The following is a 24,365-nucleotide window of genomic DNA, read 5'->3' on the forward strand; positions in this document are numbered from 1 at the left end:
AGGGCCAAAAAGGGAGCCCTATACAGCAGCCCAAGTCCTAAGGCAACAGGTGGCCGAGGCGCCTGGGTATGGGGGGGGGGGGTAGTGGTGTCGGTGACTCCGAGGGCGGGCCCTGCCTCCTCGCCACTTCCCCATTGGCCATCAGAAAAACCGAAGCGCAATTTTGGTCTGCTGTGTCCTTCCGCCACAGAGGGTAGTTCTCCTCAAAAGGGCAACCTGCCTGTCCCGCCTCCACCGCGCTTCTCTGAGAAGGTGCGGACGCCGGGCGAGACGCGAGAGGCGGGGCGCGGCTGGCTGCGGCGCGGATTGGGCGAGGGGCGGGGCTGCGGAGGGATTGCGGTGGCCCGCAGCTGGGATAACCTTGAGGCCCAGGAGGCGCAGTCCCGCACAGCAGCGACGCGACCTGAGCGTCCAGACGTCCGCCTTTGCGATCGTTGCAGAATCCGGAGTACGCCCGAGGTGAGCGGGGAGAGCCTACACCCTCTGTGCCCAGGGCCGACGCCTGCGTCTGCGGAACGCAGGCCTGCCTGCCCACGCGGGACCCAGGCTCCTGGCATCGTGCATCCCAGTCCGGGTTGGGGGAGAAGCTACACTCGAGCCCAGGTCCTGAGCTTCCAAAGTCAGAGGGGCCAGCCAGCCTCTTCCCCACGCGCTAGTTCTGGTCCCTCTTCCTTCTCAATCTGGTTCCACCCTCTTATCTTGCTCCGGCCATCCTCTCCACCCTGTTCCCTCCCACTCTTCTCCGATGCTCATCCTCCTCCAGCATTCACTAGTAGTTCTTGCGCCCTTCATCTTGGCTCTGTGCCCTCCCTCTTTCGGTGCCCGCCTTGTAATCTCCCCTTGAAATAACTCTGCTGCTGGGCTGCTCCCCCCCTTCTGGCCCGTCATTCATCCCCCATTCAGGTCAGCGTGCTCTTCCCGCGCCCGTGCTCGCTGCTCCCGGTCGCCCCTCCCCCTCCATTCCGGTCACGTCCGCGCCGCTGCATCCTTTCAGCATCCGGATCCTCGCCCCTCCCCCTCCGCGCAGCTTCCCCCTCCCCCCGCATTCTGGTCACGTCCGCGCCCTCCCCGCCGGCCCTCGTGGTCCGGGGCGAGTAGGTAGGATGCAGTCAGTCGCGGTCCCGGGAGATGTAGCTACGGGTTACATAACGTCAGTCTTCCCGGTGGCGGGGCAAGAAGGGTTGGCCGCTATTCCCTCCTGTTTTCTGCCGCCGCAGATTCTTCTGGTTGCCGGCCAGGCCTGCGGGGCGCCTGCAAGAGCTCGCGCGCTCCATCCCACGGTGGCGGGGTTGCACGTACCGCAGGGTGCCTGGACCAGCCGGTCGCGCTGCTCCCACGTGCTGGCGGGGGACGGGGGTGGGGGAGGGAAGTGGGCGATCAACCAGGAGCGGTTTCCGAATGAAGCTGGAGCCCGACGACCATAGCCCACAGAGCTCAGTCTAAATAAGGAAGCAAAATTTGTCAAATCAGTGCTGTGGGGAAGATGGGGCTACACAGGGTGGTCCGCACACGGGGTTTGAAGAAGCAGGAAAGCACCTAGTCTGAAGGTTACTTAAAAACCCAGGAGATTGATAGGAAAAAGTGAGCCTCATAATGAAGGTCCAGTCCTGCGTGCAGGCAGCGGGGGATAAAAACAGGTTTTTGGAGGTGGTTCCGCCTCTGATCCTGTGTCCCAAGTAGACATTTGCTCCAGGCTGCTGAAGTTACTGGTCTCCGTGTAAGTACGGGGCATGCCTAATGCAGTGAGTAGTCTCGGGTGAAATGCCCAGAAGGGCATGCATATGTCCTCTTTTTGTCAATGAATGAAACACAGTTACGTTGAAGGCCGCGAAATTGAGTCTTTGTCTTCCAGCTATTCCTATACACATTAGTGTTAAGCTTGGGGAGGCAGGAAAGCTCTGAATACCCGGTATCCCCCTGGAAACAAATTCTCTCTGGAATCTGTCGGTGTTTACAATGTAACTATGTAAGTTACATTGCAACTCTCCTGAGAAAGGAGCCTGACATCTAAAGAGAGAAGTGCGGGCAGCCTTTGTCTTCGTCTGTAAGGGTAGAAACAAAGAAGGTACCCAAATCGATGCCTTCCGATTCTCATCCCTTATTGTTCATGTGAGACCTTACTGCATGCTGGCTTGTAGGAAGTTAGGTTTGGAGGCTGTTGCAGTAAGTTCTGTTGCCACAATACTCAGGGTGTGGCTACTTTCTAGGGTACAGAAGGGAGGGAGGGCCTTGGGTCAGGATTCAAGGTACCATTGTTAGCAAACAATTTACCCTCTGGTGGCCTGAGGATGCTATTAGTAAGACTGTGAGGCTGTTCTGTGGGAAAGTGTAGTCCAAACCACCACCGGGTCTGTGGGCAAGATGACTCAGCCTTTCAACTTAGCGGCATTTGAGAGGATTCTCATCCTTGGGTGAGTAGGGAAACCTGGTTCTCCCAGATGTAGTAAGGTCTCCTATTTAGTGAGTCAAATGCTGAACTGGTGTGCATTTCCCTAAGTTAAACAATGTCTCATCCAGGCTGAGTGTGGTGGTGAATATAACTTTAATCCCAGCGCTGGAAAGGCAGGGCCAGGCTGTGAAACCCTGTCTCCGTTGTGTGTGTGTGTTGGGAGGGGGGTAACAAAATGCAGGTGACCAGGCCCTTTGTGCTACCCTAAGAGCTTAAGTATGCAGTGGCTGGTCCTACTCTGTATACCTTCATTCTTAACTGATAGGTACAGCAGCTGCTATGGAACAACCTGTATCCAGAATGGCAATTTCTGTGAACTCATTTTCTGAGTTCCTCCCTAAGCAAAATTGTATGGATGCTAATCACGTACTTTTTTTTAGTACACAGCTATTTTCATTTTAAACATTATATTGAAAATTGTTATCTAATTCATGGGGAAATTTGCTTTACAAAGAATTATTATTAAGAGCCATGTTCTAGCCAGTTGTAATGGCCCAAGACTCCTTTATTCCTAGCAGTCTGGAGACAAACACAGGCAGGTGGCTATGAGTTCAGGCCAGCCTGGGCTGTATATAGTTTAGGCTTGCCTAGGCTACATAGTGAAACGTCTCAAGAAAACCATATCCCCAGTGAGTGACTTGGCACATTTCAGAGCCGACTCCAAACAACTCAACATCTCATGGGGGTTGGATATGCCATCTGTGTTGTGACATGAAGGTGTTGGTCACAGGAAAGGACGTCTTATTTCTTAAAACTGTTGATTTCTTAAAATTGAGTAGAAGAACTGAAACAGCCATGGACAGGAAGGTAGAAAAAAATGTCTCTTGCATTAAACTCACATTACTTGGCTTTTTAGTGTCTTGCTGTAGCTTTTCTGCAGGAAGTCAAGATGAGTTGGCCAAGAACTAAGGTGGAGATTTGAGGTAGAGGAAAATGACTCACTTGACTTTAAGTTTCTGAATCATCCCAAATACCCACAGCCAAGTTAACTGGTAAACTGCAAGAATGAGTTGATGGCTGTAAAATTACTACTTTTCTGGTAAGCGTACTTAAGGACTGAGTCATCCTTGTAAACTTCACTCTGGTGCAGATAGGAATAAACCACAGACTTTGATGTTTGATACTTTCTTGGATCTTGCAATTTTTAGACTTGATGTGGAGTATTCAGATGGAGAGGTGAGCCCACGTGAGGGGGGGCCTGCAAACCCCTGCTGGCTCTTAAGGCCCAGAACTGGAGTGGTCTTCGAGCCACCAAGCTGTGCAGTGAGGCCACACCCCTGCCTAGTTTGTGCCTGTCTGCACGTAGGAGGGACAACTGAACTGCAATACCTCCAGTGGCCTCTGAGACGCCCCCTGCTTCCCCGCTGAGGTCTGAGGAGCAAGCTCTGAGTCTCTTTCCCAAAGCAAAGTCTAGAGGAAGCCGCATCCCTTCCAAACATTTTTAATTTAACCCACCGGTCATATTTTGGTTTTAAACTGCTGGTGTTTCCAGCCATGAGTGTAAAAGATTTTACCCTATGACATGCTCATTTTGGAGGAGTCCAAACTTTTGATTAAGAAGTAGGGAAGAACTGGGTGCTGGGTGGGGTGGTGCACGCTTTTAGTCTCAGGAGGCAGAGGCAGGCAGATCTTGAGTTTGAGGACAACCCCAGATTCTGTAGAGACACTGTCTCAAAAAGCAAAAAAAAAAAAAAAAAAAAAAAAAGGTAGCACTGGTAACATGGTAGCAGATGCCTGTAATCCCAACATTCAAGAGGTAGAGGCAGGAGAATCTGAAGTTAATAGTCATCCTCCGCTGCTCAGTGAATTCAAGGCCAGTCCAAGGTACATGAGACCCTGTATCAAACAAAGCCAACAACAGGATTGGGTGTCCAAAATCCAGGGTAGGGGATGGGGACAAAGGAATGTGGGAGAGTTAAGAGGAGTCAGGGGTTGGAAGAATGGGGTTATTTATGGATTGAATAAAATCAGAACACTTTTATTTGGGGGAAGTCTAAAAATACAGGTCAGCATTGATGCTGAGTTCTGGGTGGTAGAAATAGTGGGGTTTGAGGCTCCACTCTCCCTTGTGAAGAAAGGCAATAGTTGTAATCCTATAAAGGTCACTGTAGGCAGGCACTCACAGTAAGTAGGTCAGTGCTCTGGGACAGCTGTGCTGCCTCCCCACTTTAATCCCCCCACAGACTGGTTCAGGGCACTCCTTTAAATGCTGAGCCTGTGCTCCAGTTGTGGAGGCCGAGGTGCATTCTGCTTACACCTGGTTCCCAAGGCTCCTAAGCCAGTGTCCAGAGTGTGGGCATCATTCCCAGAAAGAAACACTGGCTCCTTAAACCTGCTAAGAGGCACTGTGTGCCAGCAGAACAGAAACTTCTCCCAAATCACCTCCTTCTGGCTCAAACTAGTTCTCTGCTCAGCAATGCTGAGATGGAGGCCAAGGAGACCTTGGTACTGAGGACTGGAGAATTTCTTTTCTGTCCTAAAGTAGAATGGTCTTTCTCGGGGGAGGGGAGGCCCCCATAATTCCACAAGAGTTTCAAGTAGGACTGTGACGGGTAAGATTAAATAAATGAGAGCTGGTTTTTGCTTGTTTCTCCTATTTTTTTTTTTTTTTTTTAACCACAGGAATTTTAACTCCAAAAGGTGGACTCATGTTCTGAATAGCCTTGGTAACACCAGACCTTTCTGATAGAGAATTTGCTGGGCTTAAAAGATAGACCTCCCGCAGGGTATGGTAGCAAATGCCTTTAATTCCGGCATTCAAGGGGCAGAGGCAGATGGATCTCTTGAGTTTTAGAGTAGCCAGGGTTATATAGTAAGACCATGTCTTAAAAAATAAATAAGCCAGGCAGTGATGGTACATGCCTTTAACTGGGAGGCAGAGGCAGGCAGAGCTCAGTGTTCTCTGCCAGGCTGGTCCATAGAGCAAGTTCTAGGACATCCAAGGTTACACAGAGAAACCCTGTCTCCATCCGCCCAGAATGTTTATTGGCCGCAATGATTTGGACCTACACGAAGATCTAATAATAGGTAGACTGAGGCATGGAACTCTTCAGCATGGCCCGACAGCAATGCTAGCTCTAGGAGTAAGGGTTGCATTGGGCATTTTTTGTTATTTGTTTTTATGACCTTTGTGCCTGACATGAGGGAAACATGTGAAGGGCCAGGAACTGCCTGAGATGGTAAAGGGCAGAGCTGAGCTGAGCTGAGCTGGGCCTGTGCATGCCTCAGCCTGCAGCCCACACTGAAGCCTGGGCTGGTGTCTCCTTTCTCACAGAGGGGCAATGGCTCTGAGGAGGATACTGCTGCAGAGGCTCAGGCCCAGGAGTAAGGCCCCTGCCTCAGAGCACGGTGTTGGCTGCTGCCAGTGGACATGCCAGGCTTCTGCTGCTGACTGGAGGTTGGCTGTGCATGTGGGTGCCTCCTGAGGAGGATGCTGGCGTGGGTGGGGCCATGTGTCCTGGCAGGCACTACTATGCAAGTAGCTAGCTTTAGGGTAAGCCCTTCAGAGGCCCACCATGCCCTAAGAAACCAAGGCTGGGGCTGCTTTCTTGGGCCAGAGAAGACCTCAGAAAGGGTACTGTGTAGATACTATAGATAGGTAGTTGGTTTGAGTTGTGGGGCTCCATGGGGGCTGTGGGATAGGCAGAGGAGCCCTGGTTGGGGGTAGGGAGGGGGGGCCCCCAGGTCAGAGGCTGGGAAGAGAAACAGCTCAGTGAGCTGGGCTCTAGAATGGCAGGGAACTTGAAACACTTGGAAGTTTGTTATAAAGTCTATTTAATTGTATCAAACCATTGATTGTTACATATTTCCATTTGTCACTTTGTATCTGATGGCAAGATACTCCAGTCTGCAAACTTCAAGTTAATTCTAGATGGGTTAATGGGTTGTGTATTTGGAGGACAAGGAAATTTTTGAAATTTTACCTGCTAAATTGCATATCCGGGCCCTGAAGGCAGCAGCCCTTGTCTATCAGAACATCGTTGTCAGTATAACAAAGGTTGTACTGTCAAGTCTGAGAGCAGTCTAAACAGGGAAAGAAAACTGCTGAACTCTGGCATGGTGCTGACAGGTTTGGGTCATGAAAGTTTTCCATGGATTATATTAGGTACTTTTTTCTTTTGGCTTTGGGGTCAATGGATCAAGGTGCCCTTCCCAGGTCAGTGAACCTGCCCTGAGAGGCACACTTGTGACTGAGGGCATAGAGGGCACACACAGCTTTCACTCCATTTTAGCAGCGTAATCCTGAAGGGCGTAGGGCTGATGTGTAGAGCTTCACCTAAGATTTATTTACACTTAGTTTTTCTTAAAGCATTTCACATCAATAATTTTATTAGTAAAGGCTATGATGCTGGGTACGGTGACACATACCTTTAATCCCAGCATCAGAAAGGCAGAAGCAGGCGGATTTCTGAGTTGGAGGCAGTCTTATCTAAATAGCACCTGCAGCGGGTCAGGGATACTTAGTGAGACGCTGTCTCAGAAAGGGAGCAGGGAAGGAGAGTTTTCTCAGAAAGGGAGCAGGGAAGGAGAGTTCATGAATACTACCGCCCAGGCAACAAGATGATAATTTTGACATTTGTCCTCTTAAGCCTTTTTTCCTTTTATCATGAGGTGGAGGGAACCAGGTTTTTTATATAAACTGGAGAATATGGTGGTGCACACCTGTAATCTCAAATCAATAGGATGATAGTAAATTACAGGTTTAAAGACACTTCGGGGGGCGGGGGTCAGTCATAGTGACTCACTCCTGTACTTTTTTTTCCCCAGAGCTGAGGACCGAACCCAGGGCCTTGCGCTTGCTAGGCAAGGCTCTACCACTGAGCTAAATCCCCAACCCCCCCTTTTTTTTTTTAGGATTTATTTATTTATTATTATGTATACAGTATTCTCTGTCTGCATGTATATCTGCAGGCCAGAAGAAAGAGGGTGCCAGATCTCATTACAGATGGTTGTGAGCCACCATGTGGTTGCTGGGATTGAACTCAGGACCTCTGGAAGAGCAGTCAGTGCTCTTAACCACTGAGCCATCTCTCCAGCCCCCAACTTCTGTGCTCTTAACACTTGGGATGTTGAGGTAGGAGGAGATAGCTCAGTGGATGAAGGAACTTATTTCCCATGACCCTAGTTCTGTTCCCAGGACCTCACTGGTAGGAGAAGGAGAAAGCAGACTTGTCTTCTGATCTCAGCACAGTGCCCACCATGCACCCCCTAAAACTAAATAGCCATTTTTGGGTGTTAGGGGATAAAGTACCACAGGGGAGCCAATAGGGGGTCACATTTACCTCTAGAGTTTTATTAATCATGTCTTCTCCTCTGTGTGTTTAACGTAGCTGAATCTCTAAGAGCAACTTCTACCTGGTTATTAAGGTAACTCCCACAAAGACCTTCAGTTACACTCAGCTTTTACCTTAATCCTTGTACAGCTCTCCAGAGCAGACTATACTCAGCTCTGAGCGGTCTCTCCAAGTGGGGCCGAGGAGTCATCCTGAGTCAAAAAAAGAGCAATATGTCACCGGAAGCCCAGGCCCAGAAAACCAAAGGTATGACCTGATCATCAGTGGCCTCAGGCAGGAGTTAGCAAGGAGATATAATGTCTCAGATGGAGAGAAGAACCCCCTGGTGACTTTTCACTAAAGTGGGTTCAGAGTCTGTTCATGCTGACTTCAAGTGAGATCTGAGCTTACTTTACACAGCAGGGCTACATAAGGGGTGGATTGACCACAAGCGTGGTTACCAGGTGTTTGGAAGGGTCTGCACTTGGCTGTGCTGGGGGGAGGTCTTTTGCTCCACCCCTTGGCATTTCTATAAATAGCCCCTTAGAAGAGACAGAAGGGGCTGGTGGGTTTTGATCCAGCTGCCCCCTCCCCCCAGGCTATCCTGTGTTTTTTGTCTCTCCCCTCTATATTTCTATCTGAGTATTTCTCACCTCTTTCAACTCAAGAGTACCCTCAGGGAAAAAAGTAGGGGAGGGTCTCCCCACAATGTACCATCCGTACTGTTCCCTCAGCAGCCACCTAAGCATGGCTGGGGGCCATGGGAGTTTGTCAACCATGTTTGTTTCAACCATGGGTAGACAAAGAAGCTCACTGCCTGGGGACATCCTGTGTGAGGACTTCCTAAGATCTGGGGAAGGGGAAGAGGGAGAACTGATCTTGGCAGAGAGGCCTTAATGAGACTGAGTACATTTAACAAACACTTCAAGGTGCTTGGGGTAAAACCCAAGTAGACCTCGAGGAGAGGTTGACTGTCTTGGGGAGTTAGGGAAGAACAGTGTTGGCCACCAACCATAGCTCACCCCTCCTTAAAAAGTTTTCAATTCTTGCAATGAATGTAGTGGTGCACCCCTGTAAGCCCAGCACCCAGGAGTCTGGAACATGAGGACTGCCGTGAGTTCAAGACCAGCCTGGGCTACATACAATGAGAACTTGTCCCCTGAAAAGTTTTCCATTTCTGTGGTTGAAGACTTATAGGCCTCCATTTTCTTTGGATCACTTGTAGGTTGCAGAGGTCTCTGGCTATTGCCAGGTCTCAGCAGAGTTTTAGATGAATATTCTTCAGGCGTCCAAAAAATACATTCCGTAGAGTGAGGGTCCTTGACTGGCAAGGCAGAGCAAGGGCAAAGAGGGGCTTGTTATAGAACTCAGGCTGAAGACTTCAGGCTCTGGAGTTTTAGAGTGTGGTCTAAGAACTCAGGAGAAGGACAGCCAGCTTTGTTCAAGCCTCTCAACGCTTGTTGATGCAGCCCAGAGCTTCTCCAGAGTTCTGTCTCTAACCAGCTCAGTGAGCATTTAATTGTCAGTCAGTCATAAAGTTAAAGCAAAGGTCAGGGCAGCTGTTAGGATTGTGACCTGGGTGGTTAATTACCTGGAACAGATGTTCACACTACTGAGAGTGTGCTACCTATCAGACATGGATAGGGAATCCAGATGGTCGGAAATGTGGCTGGGGAAGCCAGGTCTAAGGTCAGCACTTGGGAAGATCAAGGATAGTGAACTGAGTTCAAGGTCAGCCTAGGTTACGGAGTGGATTCCAGGCCATCGGGGACCAGCTACTGTGTGCAGTTGCATTTCCGAGGTTACAGATGACTCCTTAGTGAAGTCGTAATGACTTTGGAGCTGTTCCAGAGCTCTTGTGTGTAGTCTTGTAGATGTTGCTGGTGGTTTTTGCTAAAGAATTCTGGGATTTTGCTTCCTACCCAGAAAAGCTACATTTTTGTTGCCTGTCATTTTGATCTTAATTCTCATGGCTAATAGAAGCTAAAAAATAAACTTGGATGATGAAGCCAGTGAAAACCTAGAACTCTGGAGCTGAAAAGGACTTGACGTTTATCTCCCTGGTCAGCGGAGCCATTTTGGGTTTGAGTGAACGTGGTAAAGAGGCCGTATGGTTCTCCTTCCAAAGCACATACTTGGAGATTTGACACCTCCTCATGGTAGACTTCCCAAGACACTAAAAGAGGCGCCGGATGTTTGTGTGCGGGAGAGATGTTCCTTACAGCTTGTTTGGGGGTGTTTCTTATTACAACTTTTGAGGAAGTTTCTTCATGTGTCTAAAGTGATGTTCTTTCTAGGGTGGGTGTGAAAGTTATCAAAGTTAAACAGTAAGTAGCTCACACTAGAATCCTGCTTGCTCTGTTCCTTGGGACTATATGCGTTGGATGGGAAGTTGCTTTTGTTCATCAAGGTCTCTGCTGTTTGCTCACAATCACATTGAGCCCTTTGCCCAATTTGAGGAGCACCCACGGAACCAGCACGTGCCAGGCCTCCCGTGTAAATTGTGCACAGAGCAATCATTGAGTTAATGTGTAAGCGGGAGTCAGCTGCCTCTGCCAAGTGGCTCATTAAGCACTGTCCAGTCTAATTGCACTCTTCAACTCTCTGGGACCCAGGACCCCAGCAGCCATGCCGAAACCACACAGCGAAGCGGGGACTGCCTTCATTCAGACCCAGCAGCTCCATGCAGCCATGGCTGACACCTTCCTGGAACACATGTGCCGCTTGGACATTGACTCCGCACCCATTACGGCCCGCAACACTGGCATCATTTGTACCATTGGTGAGTGTGGCCCTCCCCTAAATGGAAGCTTTGTAACTGATTATCTCCTGAAAAGCGTAACAGTTGCAAAGCTTACCTAGGTTCTGACTGAGGACCTGTACACGTTTATAGGGAGTGGCCATAAAGAGCTACACTTAGTTTTCTACAGTAGAGGATGTTCAGGAGGTCTTCCTTAGCGATTCTTTGTAGGAGTATTTCAGAGACCTCGGATCTTTTCCATATGGTCTGTGTCACCCACATTCAGTACTTAGACATCTTGAAGGCAAAGAAAACTGCCTAAATCTTCCCTCCACCTTCCTGATTATGTGGGGCCCTGAAGACTTTGAGAAAATGGCAGTGTTTCCCCCTCATAAAAATTAAGAACTTGGACTAGTACAATTCTTTCTGTTGATTTCTGGAGTTAATGATTGAAAAGCAATTAAAGGATGAAGAGTGTTGATGTTGAACAGATTTCACACATTTTCCTGAGTATCATGGTTTTCTTCCTGTGACTTTAAATGTGTATTATTAATAGGTCCTGCTTCCCGATCTGTGGAGATGCTGAAGGAGATGATCAAGTCTGGGATGAATGTGGCTCGACTCAATTTCTCTCATGGATCTCACGAGGTGGGCCTCAGCTAGACTGCTGGGACAGGAGGGGTCGTACTCATTAACGATGATAGTCCTGGCAGGTGTGAGTCTGGGTCTCTCAGTGAATGGGACATTGTCCTAGCCCATCCCAGATTCCTTCCTCCTTCCTGCCACCTTCATTGGCCTAGACAAACAAGGTCTGCTTTGTCAAGGACCAGGGCCGCCTCCACCCTGAACCTTCACACAGAAGACAGGAAGGGTTTAGCTGGAAACCCCTCTAGGCCATCATGTGTCTTGGCTCTGCGCTTGGCACCCATGCCCCAGGGTTTCAACAGTGGCTCCTGTGGGTCTGGTGACCAAAAGGTCATACAGAAGATTGATCCTGACTTAGTTCAGTTCCGAGATGGTTAAGGAGGTCCAGAGGGGTTTCCACTTGAGACAGTCTAATGCATAGACTACAACAGGTCATATCCCCGTCTGCATTGTCTTCCCAGCATCGGTGCCCTTCGTAAGAGTGAGGTGGGAATGCATTTCAGCTGGGGCTGTTCATTAGATGTTCTCACTGAACATGAACACATGCAGGAAGCAGATGGCAGCTGTTAGAAAAGCCCCTTTGTCCCAGTGCTCAAGTTGAGAGTAACCCTTTCTAGCAGTTGGGCCGATGAGGCATCTAAAGAGCTACCTTTTGAATACTTTGTCAAACTTGACTGGATTTCCTACTGGCATTGATGGAGGAGACAGTCCTCTCCTGCCTCTTGGTTCAGAGTAAAAGTATTACCCTGTGCTCTGTTTGCCCTCTGACCTTTGGAAAGTTGTTTGAACTAAAAATAGACATGGAGGAGCAGTCCAAGAATTGAACCCCTCCTTCCCAGAACATGAGACTCTTCACCATAGATTCCTGAACCCATATTCCATAAATAGCCTGATGGAGGCTAGCCCCCAAATGTCATGGGGCCTAGGATAGTCCAGTGGGCACCCAAACAGTATGTGGCACATCCTTGCTTGGTGTGATGGTACAGAATTTGAAGCAGAATTGTTGAGTTCAAAGCCAGGTTGGGATACATGGCGAGTTGGAGGCTAATTTCAGGAACATAGTAAGATCCTACTGCAAACCAAAAAGCAAGGTGGTTGCTTTCCAAGCTCTGCTGCTCTCGGCAGGAGCAACCAGGAGTAAACACGAGGGTGAGCCTAACTCAGAGGCAGAATTAGAATTAGATCCACTTGCCGTGGTCCTTGCAAGTAGAGTCTCTGTGGACTCTTTGCAGGACAGGCAAAAATAAATTTGGGGACATGACCTTTAGGCTTTTCATTGGCTCTTGAATCCAGTAAAATAATACCATGCAGCTCTAAGATGGCAGTGGCCAGTGAGATCATCCAGACCAGCTGGGAAGGGGCCAGCTCCAGCTTGAGTTTTTAAACTGTAAGAGGCATTTGGAGATTATCTGTACTTTGAATCTTATTCCTAGATCAGGCTTGGGCTTCATTTATTTATTTATTGCCCTTGTGAGTTTATTTTTAGGTTTTAGACTGAGATGAGGAAAACTCCAGGTTTGGGGAGCTGATCTGAAGGCGTTCTGTGATTTCATGTAATGCAAACAGTTTGGCCGAGTGTCAGGTCTCTTATTTCATGTGCTCCTTTGATGAGGAGCTGGGGTGCATTTTTGCTGGTCTTGGTGTTTTAAGTACTCCTGGAGATGCTAGACCTGCACCCCCTGCCTCGGACAGGAACATCTGCCACTGCATCTGCTCCTTTGACAGCTGTGGCAGTCTCCTGATTGCTGTTCACGTGGGCAGAATGTGTTACTTCTTGCTGAACAGGCAGTGCTGGACCGCCACGCTGACTTTTAAATGGCCTAAATTTAGCACGCCTCTGCAAGGATGGCGCTGGTGGACACCAGTCTGCACCATTTGGTAATAAGCCAGCAGAACCAAAGCTGTGATGGTGGAGGACACTATCCACCTCCCAGAAGTGTACCGAGGGCTAGCCATACAGAGAATTTTAGTGATGGACCACCCAGGGTTCTGATTATTAAGATTATAATGCAGTTTTATATACATAAGCTCAAAATACCTATTTGTGTAGAACACTTGTGAATGGGCTGAGGTGTGTAACTCAGCAAGAGCAAATCCCTGGGTTTAATCTCACTCATACTTAAAAAATTTGTTAGGCCAGGGGGAGAGATTTTAAGTCTAATAAAGTAGAAATTATACAGCAATAATTCTTCAATGGAAATTAAGGGCAAAATCGAAGACTGTTGTAAGGGCCTCTCTAAAACAAACCACGGCAGTCTGCTGACTTACTGGAGATTCAGCTTTCAGGCACCTTTGGTCCTTGAAGATAAAGGACTGGTTCCAACCCTCCTGTCTCCTGTAGATAACAAACAGGCTTGCGAGTGTCCTTCCGGCACACAGTGGTCAAAGGACAATGAATAAAGCGATGAATTCAATGGCCCGTTATCAATGATGTCACATGGATCTGTACTATCTACAACTTCTTCAGCTGTCTTGGCTCTGAGTCCACGACTGAGAGAGGCAAAGGCCTTTGGGAGGAGGATTGTAGCAAAGGGCAGTTCCATCAGATGGGCCACTCGTCACCTGTCCCACTTCCCTTTCTAATCAGATCTGAGAAAGTGATTGGGAAAGGAAATGTCTGTGTGACTGAGCAATGAGCTGTTTGGCTTGGGCCATTGTTGACCTACCTAGGTCAACAACTTTGAGTTTGAATTGAAGTTGGGATCGATTGTGGAAACAGACTGACACAGACTGCCAGGCAGACTTCAGACACAAATCCTGGGTCCTTTACCTACCCTGCTTGTTAGCCTTCTTTGAGTCCTAGGCACACTAGAGCAACTGAGGGGACACATAGCTACTTTACTTATAGGGTGGGTTCATGATCCTGCCTTTAATGGATTTTAGTGGTAGAGTCCTGGAATGTTCTAAGCTTTGCTACTGGAGATGATTCTGTGGTAAATGGGGGACACTGTCATTTAGAGAGAAGAATGGAAATTGGTAAGATGAGGGGATAGGGGTGAGGATTAGAATTCAGACACTTTTCTTCCATAAGTGATCAACTTTGGCTCCCAGGTAAGGAAAGGAACTGGAGTCAGGTGTGGTGGGGGCACCTGTCAATCAATCTTCCTCCTTTCTCCAGTACCACGCAGAAACCATCAAGAATGTGCGTGCAGCCACAGAGAGCTTTGCTTCTGACCCTATTCTCTACCGGCCTGTTGCCGTGGCTCTGGACACAAAGGGACCTGAGATCCGTACTGGGCTCATCAAAGGCGTAAGTATCTTAGGAAGCTAGGAGTGCTATGAGAGCAGGCAGGCCTCCCTCTCTGGTCATCTTCTGGTTTCTGTCTGTCTTTAGGTAAGTATTTTAGAGTTTAGGCTTACAAATGATAGGGCCTTTTGGTGTGGGTATGGGTGTTCTGTATGGCTGTGCACCAACCACATGCATACAGTACACTGCAGGCCAAAAATATATATCCCCTGGAACTGGAGTTGGAGATGACTGTGAGACACCACTCCATCATCTCTCCAGCCCCCAAATGAGAATATTTTATTCGTTGCTGTTTTCATCTGCATAGCTAGGAAATAGTGTGTGTGTGTGTGTGTGTGTGTGTGTGTGTGTGTGTGTGTGTGTGTGTGTGTGTGTGTAGGGTCACTTTTTCACTATTTTTTTTTTTTTTTTTAAAGTCTAAAGTCTCACTGGTGAACAGGGTTTTTTCTCCCCATTTCCAAAGACAGAATAAGACTTTATTCCCAGGAGGAAGGTGTCTTGGTTCTTTGGGCCAGGCTTTGCACATCCCTGTCAAGGGGGCTGGCTTCTGCAGTGCACACACTGCATCCCCGTCAGGGGGTGCTGGCCCTACAGCACACACACTGCATGCTGTCTTAAATCTGCAGAGCGGCACTGCAGAAGTGGAGCTGAAGAAGGGAGCCACCCTGAAGATCACCCTGGACAACGCCTACATGGACAAGTGTGATGAGAACACCCTGTGGCTGGACTACAAGAACATCTGTAAGGTGGTGGAGGTGGGCAGCAAGGTCTACGTGGACGACGGGCTCATTTCACTGCTGGTGAAGGAGAAAGGTATGCATGGTCCGTGACCAGTTCCCATCTCCAGAGCTCTGAGATTGAATTTATCATTCATAGCTCCTTTGGTAAAGTATTTGCCTAGTGTGTATGAAGGCCTAGGTTCAGTCCCCTGAGGATCAGAAGTTTAAGGTTATTCTTAGTCTGCATCCCTGTTCTGTCTGAAACACTGCCTCAAAAAACAAAAAAACCCACAAAGGGCTAGGTGGGTGGTGCGTGCCTTGAACATTTGGTAATAGCACTTGGGAGTCGACAGGGGGGAGGTTCTCTCTCAATATGGCATGTACAATACACCTATGTGCCTTTGAATGCTAGATAAAATTTACCCGTTCTAAACAGTTTGTGGAAATTTATTTAAATGGTTTATGTCTTCGTTGTTGCATTTGGTTTTAAGAGGTTTCCTGCAGCCTAGGGTGGGCTTTATTTATGTAACTGAGGCTGGCCTTGAACTCCTGATTCACCATGTCTGGCTATTTATTTGGGCACAAGATCTCACTTTGTAGCCCTGGATGGCTTGCACTTCACTGTACAGGCCATGTTAGTCTTGAACTCAGAGGTCTATCTGCATCTACCTCTTGAGTGCTGCAGTAAAAAAACCTGTGCTACCACAGCCAGGCAGTGGTAGCACACTCCTTCAATCTCAGCACTCGGGAGACAGAGCCAGGTGATCTCTGAGTTCGAGGCCAGCCTGGTGTATAGAGAAAGATCCAGGACAGGCAGCAAAACTGCACAGAGAAACCTTGTCTCAAAAACTTTAAAAAAAAAAATGAAAAAACAAACTTACTTGTGCTACCACACCCAAAACTCAAATTTCCTAGCAACCTGTGAGTGGGTATTTATAGGTGAGGACACTGACTTAATGAGTCAAATTGCCTTGCCTGAGGTGTTGGAGTCTTGCTTGATCGAGGCTCTGGTGTCCTCGGTGTGAAGTAGCATGTAATTCACAGAACTCAGAAGGGGCAGGGGACCCTGCTGCTGGCCTCCTGTACGATGAGACAGACCCTCATCACTGACCCTCCACACCCACCTTTTACACAGGTGCTGACTTCCTGGTGACCGAGGTGGAGAACGGCGGCTCCTTGGGCAGCAAGAAGGGGGTGAACCTCCCGGGAGCTGCTGTGGACCTGCCTGCTGTGTCAGAGAAGGATGTCCAGGACCTGAAGTTTGGAGTGGAGCAGGATGTAGACATGGTGTTTGCGTCTTTCATCCGCAAGGCAGCCGATGTGCACGAAGTTAGGAAGGTCCTGGGAGAGAAGGGCAAGAACATCAAGATTATCAGCAAGATCGAGAACCATGAAGGCGTCCGCAGGTGAGTCCTGCAGCCCTTTCTTTGCATAGCCCAGCCCTCTGTGTGTATGTGGGGGGGTTGTTCTGGATACCTGCCCACCAGAACATAGCCTGTCAGAGGCAGATCATCTTAGGAGCCTGATATTTGGCCTGCATTTTGGGACCCATCTGGAAACTCAGGGCCTGGTCTCCATGCTGAAGCTTGTAGCTTTGTGGTCTTTATTTAGAACACATAATGACTGATGAAGAGTGGGTCTGTTAGCTTCCCATAGGAAAGAAAGCACATCATGCTTTAGTTAAGTTGGTATTCATAAGGATGAGGCAAAATAGGGTGACTAATTCGACTATCTTGATAAGCCATAGGAGCTGGTGGACCTATGGGAGGTAGGGAAGAACTATACAGGGGTATAAGATCCAGGCAGAAGAGACGTGAGTCCACGTGACTAAACCTCATCCCCCTCACCACCTTTCTTCTGCTCAATGAAGTATTCTTAGTGGTGTTGAAGAAACCAAGCGGGCAAGATTGTTAGCCTAGTCTCCCGGTCAAGGTTGCCTGGGTGCCCGCTGGCTTCTGAGTGTCCGAGGGTGTGGCCCTGTGGGACATTCCGAGTCAGAGACCTCAGGAAAGCTTCTGTCCTCCCTTTGTGTTTTCTGCTTCCTGTTTCTTTATTATCTTGCTCTTCTGCATCAGGTTTGATGAGATTTTGGAGGCCAGTGATGGGATCATGGTGGCTCGTGGTGACCTCGGCATTGAGATTCCTGCAGAGAAGGTCTTCCTGGCTCAGAAGATGATGATTGGCCGATGCAACCGAGCAGGGAAGCCTGTCATCTGCGCCACACAGGCATGTGCTGCTTCCTTCCATGTGCTCTGCTTAGGAGACCTGGGCCTTGTCCCCGGTCCCTGTTCTCCAAACATGTGCACCTATACACTATCCAGGGAGTCATCTTGGCAATTATCACTGAACATGGCCCAGAGTGTCACCTTATCTCACCAGATGCTCTTGTCTGTCCCCTCACAGATGCTGGAGAGCATGATCAAGAAACCCCGCCCCACACGTGCTGAGGGCAGTGATGTGGCCAATGCAGTCCTCGATGGAGCGGACTGCATCATGCTGTCAGGAGAGACAGCCAAAGGGGACTACCCTCTGGAGGCTGTTCGCATGCAGCACCTGGTAAGTCCAGACAGCCTGCGGTAGAAGCAAGCTCTCCCGCAGAGGCTTCTGCATCCTCTCCCATGGTCTCTTGGCTTCCTCCATGGCACAGCAACAAGAGTGAGGTGGGGTGTGTGGAGTGCTTGTTTTTTGTGTGTGTTTTTTCTGTTGTACATTCATTGCCTCTACCCTACCACCACCCCTTTCTCTTGCTCTGGAGGATGCCACTTTCATTACATAGGCCACATCTGGCAAGAGATTTAAGCCCTAGGATGCAAACAAAGGATGCCTTGGACCTTCTCCTGGGCGGTTCAAAGGGCCTGGTACCTCTGCTCAAGAAGCCAAGAGTTTGTTCCCAGCTGGTCTCTTGATTTGGTTTCCAACTTGATCCCTGCTAGTCCCGTGGACAGATGCTTCTCCACTGCAGGCTGTACCTGCACTGAGCTGATCTGAGCTGGCCTTGCATGGTGCCTGTGTCCTGGGACTGCCTCCCCTTCTGTGCCAGACCCAAAGGAGGGCTATAAATAGAGCTGGGCGTGGAGGGAAGGGTGCTGAACTCCACAGGCTCTGGACTAGGAATTTGGAGGAAGTGTGAAGACTTTTCTCTGGAGTATGTTCTTTAATACTTTGGTCAGATACGGTGAAGTCTGGCATTCAGAAGATGAGGCAGGAAGATAGCTGTGAGTTTGAACTGCATCACCTCCTTCTGCTGACTGCTTCTCAGGGGTGGAGACCCCGGTCAGTGGCCCTGTGTTCTGCCCTGGAACTTCTGAAGGGTCAGTTATCGGGCTGCTAACTTTTGCCTAATGAAAGAGTATTGTGAAGTAACTTTTGAGCCTTTCTGTTCCATTTTCACCCAGCAAAGGACCCCTGTCCTTTTTGTGACCTTAGTTTCCCACCAGCCCCCAAATTTAAGACAACTGAAAAAAGAAAGAACAGCCCGCTGAATTAGCCATCTTACCTTTCTTCCCTGCATATGTGTCTGATTATTGAGTTTGTGCAGATTCCAAGGTGACCTGAATTCTTGGCTCTGTGACCTTTTCCGTGGTTTATTATCTGTGCCTATATTGGAACTGACAGACCAGCCCTGTCCTAGAAGGGCTGTGTATATAGCTTGGACATTATCACCTGCTTGTGTGATGCAGTTACTGTTACAACTGTTATCGTGGGGTCACATAGCTGCCCATAGCAGGAAGGTCTTGTCCTCCCAGGAAACCATGTGCCTTTGATCACCTCCACAGTCGCTGCCTTCCTGGTTTTATACCACATACCCCTTTCCTAGCTACCTGCTTAGTTGTGTGATCTGCCCAGAGTTAAGGTTGGCATTGACCAGGTATTCTAGTATGTATAGCTGTGGGTGAGTTATGTGATCTCAGGACCTTGCCCTAAGATGGGTTGGATGAGATATTAATTATAGCCTTGGCATTAAACATTTATTGCCGTCATTAAATGTTAGATAAGCCTCTGAACACGTTGATGTAATCTTCATGGCCTCAATTTGTAAACGAGAATCACATGGTGTGGTAAAATGTGAGTTCCAGCCCAGGTTTGCTGTCCATTTGCTGCACCATGCTGGAGCAGCAGGTGTGGACAGGTCTCCACTAGAGTCGGGGTTAGTTCTGATGTCCGTGTCCTTTCTTCCACGCCCTCCCTGGTCTTTCCTATGAACAGACACCTTAGAACCTCGAGGCTGGGATTGCATGGTGCTGCTCAGAAGATGAGTCACAGAGTCTGGGTTAGACTGGCTGCCCCTTCATGGGGTGCAAGCCTCTCCCTCTGCCGTCGGTTAACACTGAACAGCTTCTCCCTTTCCTGTCTGCTGTTTCTGCCTGTGTCTAACCGATGCAGTTCCTGACTTGTAATTAAGAGCTAGGCATCCCAGCTAGGCTGTCCTCTGTGCTGCATGCATTCCATTCTTAACCAAAAGAATGCTTTCCGCTTGTGAATCTGCTTATATCAAATCAATGAGATGATTTGCTGGTTCCTTCTCATCCCTCCCATACTAAGATGCTGATGGTTTTAATTCTCTGAAACTTAACATTTCCTTTCTAATGCCTGGTCTTACCTGAACAGGTAGTCTGTAATGTAACACACTTGCTATCTTGAATGGTTTTAATTATTAAGTTTTAATCAGTGTCTTGAGGGACATGCCCACATGCTTTCACAGGCATGGGTCTCTTCACATGGCTGTTCAGTGTACTGCTCTTAAGTGAGCCAGAGTTTCCACTGTTATGTTTAGAACTGGTACACTGTGCAGCTTTGGCTCTTTTGACCCTTGACCCCAGCTTCCAGAGCTGCCCCAATGTTTCCACTGTAAACACTGGGCAAAACCTCCTGTGTCTGTGTAAACTAGGCTGGAAGCCCTGCTGTAGTCAGGCAGCCATGTGAAGAGGGAAGGGCCTATTCTTCCTGTAAGCAGTATCAGGAGGCAGTGTGGTCAGATGGAAGTGATGTGGCCTCCACCTTGGCATCTTTCCATGTCAAGGTCCTAGGGCCTAATACCACTTTGTCCGTTTCTTAGCTTCAGTCAAAAGAAAAAACAAACTTCTAACCCACATTGATGGTGCATGCCCATTATCCCAGCCCTGGAAGGCTGAGCTGGGCAAAGAATGATTTCGACTCCAGCCGTGGCAAGTTTAAGGCCAGTAAGGGCCATGGAGTAAGATCTTATCTTAAAAACTCCAATGGGGTTAGGGGAGGGTTAAAAAAAGAAAGGAGCCGATCCTAAGGTGGGTAAATAAAGAATGGAAGACTTTTCAAAAGTAAGCAGTGGAAATCAGCACAGGGCTTTGACCACCCTGCCTCTGTGTCTGCCCAAAGGACAGATGTAACTACCTTCCTCTCTGATTAACTCCCTCTGTCTTTCCATGTGTTGTCTCCTGTGTTTTCCTCCTTCGTCCCTCTTCCTGATCCCTCCTGCCCTAAACCTTACAGATAGCTCGGGAGGCTGAGGCCGCCATGTTCCACCGTCTGCTGTTTGAAGAACTTGCGCGAGCCTCCAGGCACTCCACAGACCTCATGGAGGCCATGGCCATGGGCAGCGTGGAGGCTTCTTTTAAGTGTTTAGCGGCAGCTTTGATAGTTCTGACGGAGTCTGGCAGGTAGGGCCCCGAAGGCAGGTATTGCTATAGGATAACCACTTCTCACGCCAGCCGCCTCAGGAAAAGGCAGCTAAGCCAGCCTTGTGCCTGAGCTTGGGCACAGCCTCTCTCCTTCAGGAAGGCGGCCAAGGAGGTCATGATAGGGCAGGACCAAAGGATTCCCTCGTGGGCACAGTGAAAGTCACAGGCACCGGTGCAGGATGGTTCCTGGGGAGTTTGTGTCGTGCTCAGTTCAGAACATGCAGTGACGGCTCCTCCTGGCATTTTTGTGCCCAGGGACGTTTTCCTTCCCAGTTGTCTGTGACTCCTCCCCCCCGTCTCCATTTGTGACAAAGCTCTGACAAAGCCCTGTCCCCCTCCCTCCGTCCCTCTGGACGGATGTTGCTCCCCTAGATTGCCCGAGAGGCAGAGGCCGCCATCTACCACTTACAGTTATTCGAGGAACTCCGCCGCCTGGCACCTATTACCAACGACCCCACAGAAGCTGCCGCCGTGGGTGCCGTGGAGGCCTCTTTCAAGTGCTGCAGTGGGGCTATAATCGTGCTCACCAAGTCTGGCAGGTAGGAGGCGGCAGTGGCTCCCTGGGGATGACCTGCTCAATTGGCACCCCTCCTTGGGGATCCCAAGAGTGGCTTTGGGCCAAGTTTGGCTGCCACCAAAGGACTCCAGGCAGCACTCACAGGTATCCCAAACCCGTTTGGCCCCAATATAAGTTCACAGCCTGCCTCACAATGAATTGGAAGCAAATACCAGTTTTGCTTTAGTTTAGTTACCATGTGGCCTTTAAAAGTCCCGTTTGGAAGGCTGGTGAGGTGGCTCAGTTAGTTAAATTGCTTGCTACGCAAGCCTGACCTGGTTTGGTTCCCAGAAACCATGGAGGAGGAGCAAACTGACTCCTGATCTCACATACGTGCCGGCAGATACAAACACTAATAATGAGCCTTTTAAAATCCCACTTGGAGGGTTTGGAGATAACGTCTCAGTGAGTATTTGTTGCACAAACATGAAGACCTGAATTTGGATCTAGCACCTGTGGTAAGATGAATGCAGACAGGAGGGTGCTGAGGGCTTCCCAGCGAGCCGAGTGAGAGATCCTGTCTCCAAAAATGAGATGAGAGGTGGCCTGGCCTTTGAGGGCACTGGCTGCTCTTCCAGAGGCCCAGCACCTACATGGCAGCTCACGACTGTCTACCTCTAGTCCCAGAGGAATCCGTGCCCTCCTGTAATCCCCGCAGGTATTACATGTACATGGTGCACCGATGCACGTATGGGCAAAATCCTGTTCCACGTAAGTGAAAAAGGAAACGGAGAGTGGTAGAGGAAGATGCCCAATGTCAACTGCTGGCTGTGCACATGGGCACACAGAGGCACGCACCTGTGTGCACCACACACTCCACAATAAATAGTGAAAATACCCAGGTGTGATATCCCATGCCTGTAATCCCACTGCTCATGAGGCAGAGTCTAACCTGGGCTAAGGCTGTGCACATGGACTGAGTAGCAGCAGGTGGGCTCCCAGGAGCTCCAGGATAAAAGATCTATGCTAATCTTGTACCTTAGACCTCTGGAGCTTCACTGAGGAGTTCCTGATTCCAGCAACTACCTCCTTCAAAGCCTGTGGGTGCAGGCCAGCAGGAAGATGGGTATTTTCTGCTGTGCTTTGTCTGGCCCCCCAATACATCTTGTGTGTCTTCAGAGCTTGTTCAGTTAATTCAGCAATCCTGAAGAAGTGGACACTATCATTTGTCATAGGTTGTTTAAGGGGGGGTCCCTAGAAAATCTAGATGGGCCAAGCATTCCTATACCGTGCCTGGGTACCACCCAGATTTTTTTTTTTTTTTAAACCAAGTGTATTTGGGCCTCTAGAGTTCAGTTGTTGGGACTGCCATGGGAACAGCATAGTGCTGCAGTCTTAATACTGTTGGCTCCTAGGGTCTGGTCACCCTGCTGCTGCTGTTTGCAGAGACCAGAAGTCCATAGCTGGGCATGTGCTGCTTGATTTGTGAGTGTTGCTGGCAGCTGTGGGTGCTGGTGAGGTTGCTGCCTTGCTACATGGAAGGGTTCACAATATGGAAGGGATTCTAGCCATGGTCCTGTGGGACTGCCCATACTGTCAGTTTAGAAAGGGCAGGAGACAGGATGGAGGGGCTGGCCTCTCCTTGGAATAGAGTAAGCTCTCCGTGGGCAAGGCCTGTGGCTCAGAGTGGATATTAGAGAGAGCTGTACTGAAGGTGCTTCCCGTCTCCTGGGTCTTGTGACATGTGTTTAATGCTCTGTCCAACTTGCTCCCTCCCCTCTCAGGAGTGCTCACCAGGTGGCCAGGTACCGCCCACGTGCTCCTATCATCGCTGTGACGCGCAATCCCCAGACAGCCCGCCAGGCCCATCTGTACCGAGGCATCTTCCCTGTGCTGTGTAAGGATGCGGGTACTGGATGCCTGGGCCGAGGATGTAGACCTCCGCGTGAATTTGGCCATGAACGTTGGTATGTAGCTGGAAGCAAGAAGATGGGGAGCTGAGCAGTGGCTTTTCTGGGGGTCCCAAAACTGTCCTTCTCTGAAGAGCTGAGCCCCTCTGTCCTTACCCTCCCAGATTAGGGCCCAAGGCAAAATTAATTGCCTCTACTCATTACTGAGGTTCTCTTAAGACTGGCTGGAGCTACTACTGTACTGTGTGTAGGGCACACAGATTACTACGTACTGCTGGTGTGGCCTTTATTCCTGTAAAAGGTTGGATATCCAGGGGCAAGAGAAGCCACCTGGCTCTGACCTTGGGCAAGGCTGACTACACTGGAGTGAACTGATCTCCAAAGGTCCCTGCAGTCTGAGCTCAGCCCTTTTTTAGGCTAGGAGGCTTGCACCACCTTGTGGTAGGAAGAATTGGTTGGGCAGCCTTGTCCCCTACCAACATTGGGATTATAGGTACTCTTTGGAATGTACTTGTCTGGCTTGTGTCTGGGCTAGGAGGGAAAGCGCCACCTTGTGGTAGGGGAGAGTAATAGTGGCTCATTTAGGACCGGGTGGGACTTTGGGGCAATTACCCCACATTACCTCTACTCACCAGCCTTTCTGCTCTTTCAGGCAAGGCCCGAGGCTTCTTCAAAAAGGGAGATGTGGTCATTGTGCTGACCGGGTGGCGCCCTGGCTCCGGTTTCACCAACACCATGCGTGTAGTGCCTGTGCCTTGATGGCCCTCTGGAGCCCCTCTTCCAGCCCCTTTCCCAGCCCCTCCCCCATCCCATCCATTAGTCCAGCAACGCTTATAGTGCTCACTCTGGGCCATAGTGTGGCGCTGGTGGGCTGGGACACCCGAGAAAATTAATGCCTCTCTGAACCGTGGACTAAAGCCCAGCTGTCTATTATGTGGCCCTATCCGAGCCAGGGGTGAAGGAGGAATGCAGAACTGGAAACCCTCTGGCTTTATCACACAAGGGCAGCGACATCTCTGTGTACTTTGTTCCTGTAGAAAGTTGCCCAGAGAATTCCCAGCCCTGGCCTGGAGTCAGGAGACGGCAAGAGTAGGGGCTTAGGGTACGGGGCCCAGGTTCCTGTGTAGATAGCCTTTGGCCCTGGCCCTGACTTGCTTCCCCAACAGCCTTGGCCTTCCCCGCTCCTCCTTGTGCACTCCTCAGCTGTTACTGCAGACACACACACTCCA

General features: G+C 49.5%; 1 protein-coding gene across 1 annotated transcript; it reads left to right on the plus strand.

Annotated features, from left to right (window-relative positions):
* Nucleotides 1-261: 261 nt before the first annotated feature.
* On the plus strand, nt 262-24,016 carry Pkm (pyruvate kinase M1/2). The gene is given in 12 exon segments (XM_052762669.1): nt 262-459; nt 10,338-10,504; nt 11,019-11,110; nt 14,226-14,357; nt 14,981-15,167; nt 16,209-16,479; nt 17,149-17,299; nt 17,477-17,629; nt 21,103-21,269; nt 23,011-23,134; nt 23,136-23,193; nt 23,789-24,016. Coding segments are annotated over 11 exon segments (1,596 nt in total). The 5' UTR covers nt 262-459; nt 10,338-10,350; the 3' UTR covers nt 23,896-24,016.
* Nucleotides 24,017-24,365: the final 349 nt, after the last annotated feature.

The sequence above is a fragment of the Peromyscus californicus genome, unplaced genomic scaffold, assembly GCF_007827085.1.
Source record: "Peromyscus californicus insignis strain IS unplaced genomic scaffold, ASM782708v3 Scaffold_11__1_contigs__length_118956290, whole genome shotgun sequence".
Taxonomy (NCBI): Eukaryota; Metazoa; Chordata; class Mammalia; order Rodentia; family Cricetidae; genus Peromyscus; species Peromyscus californicus.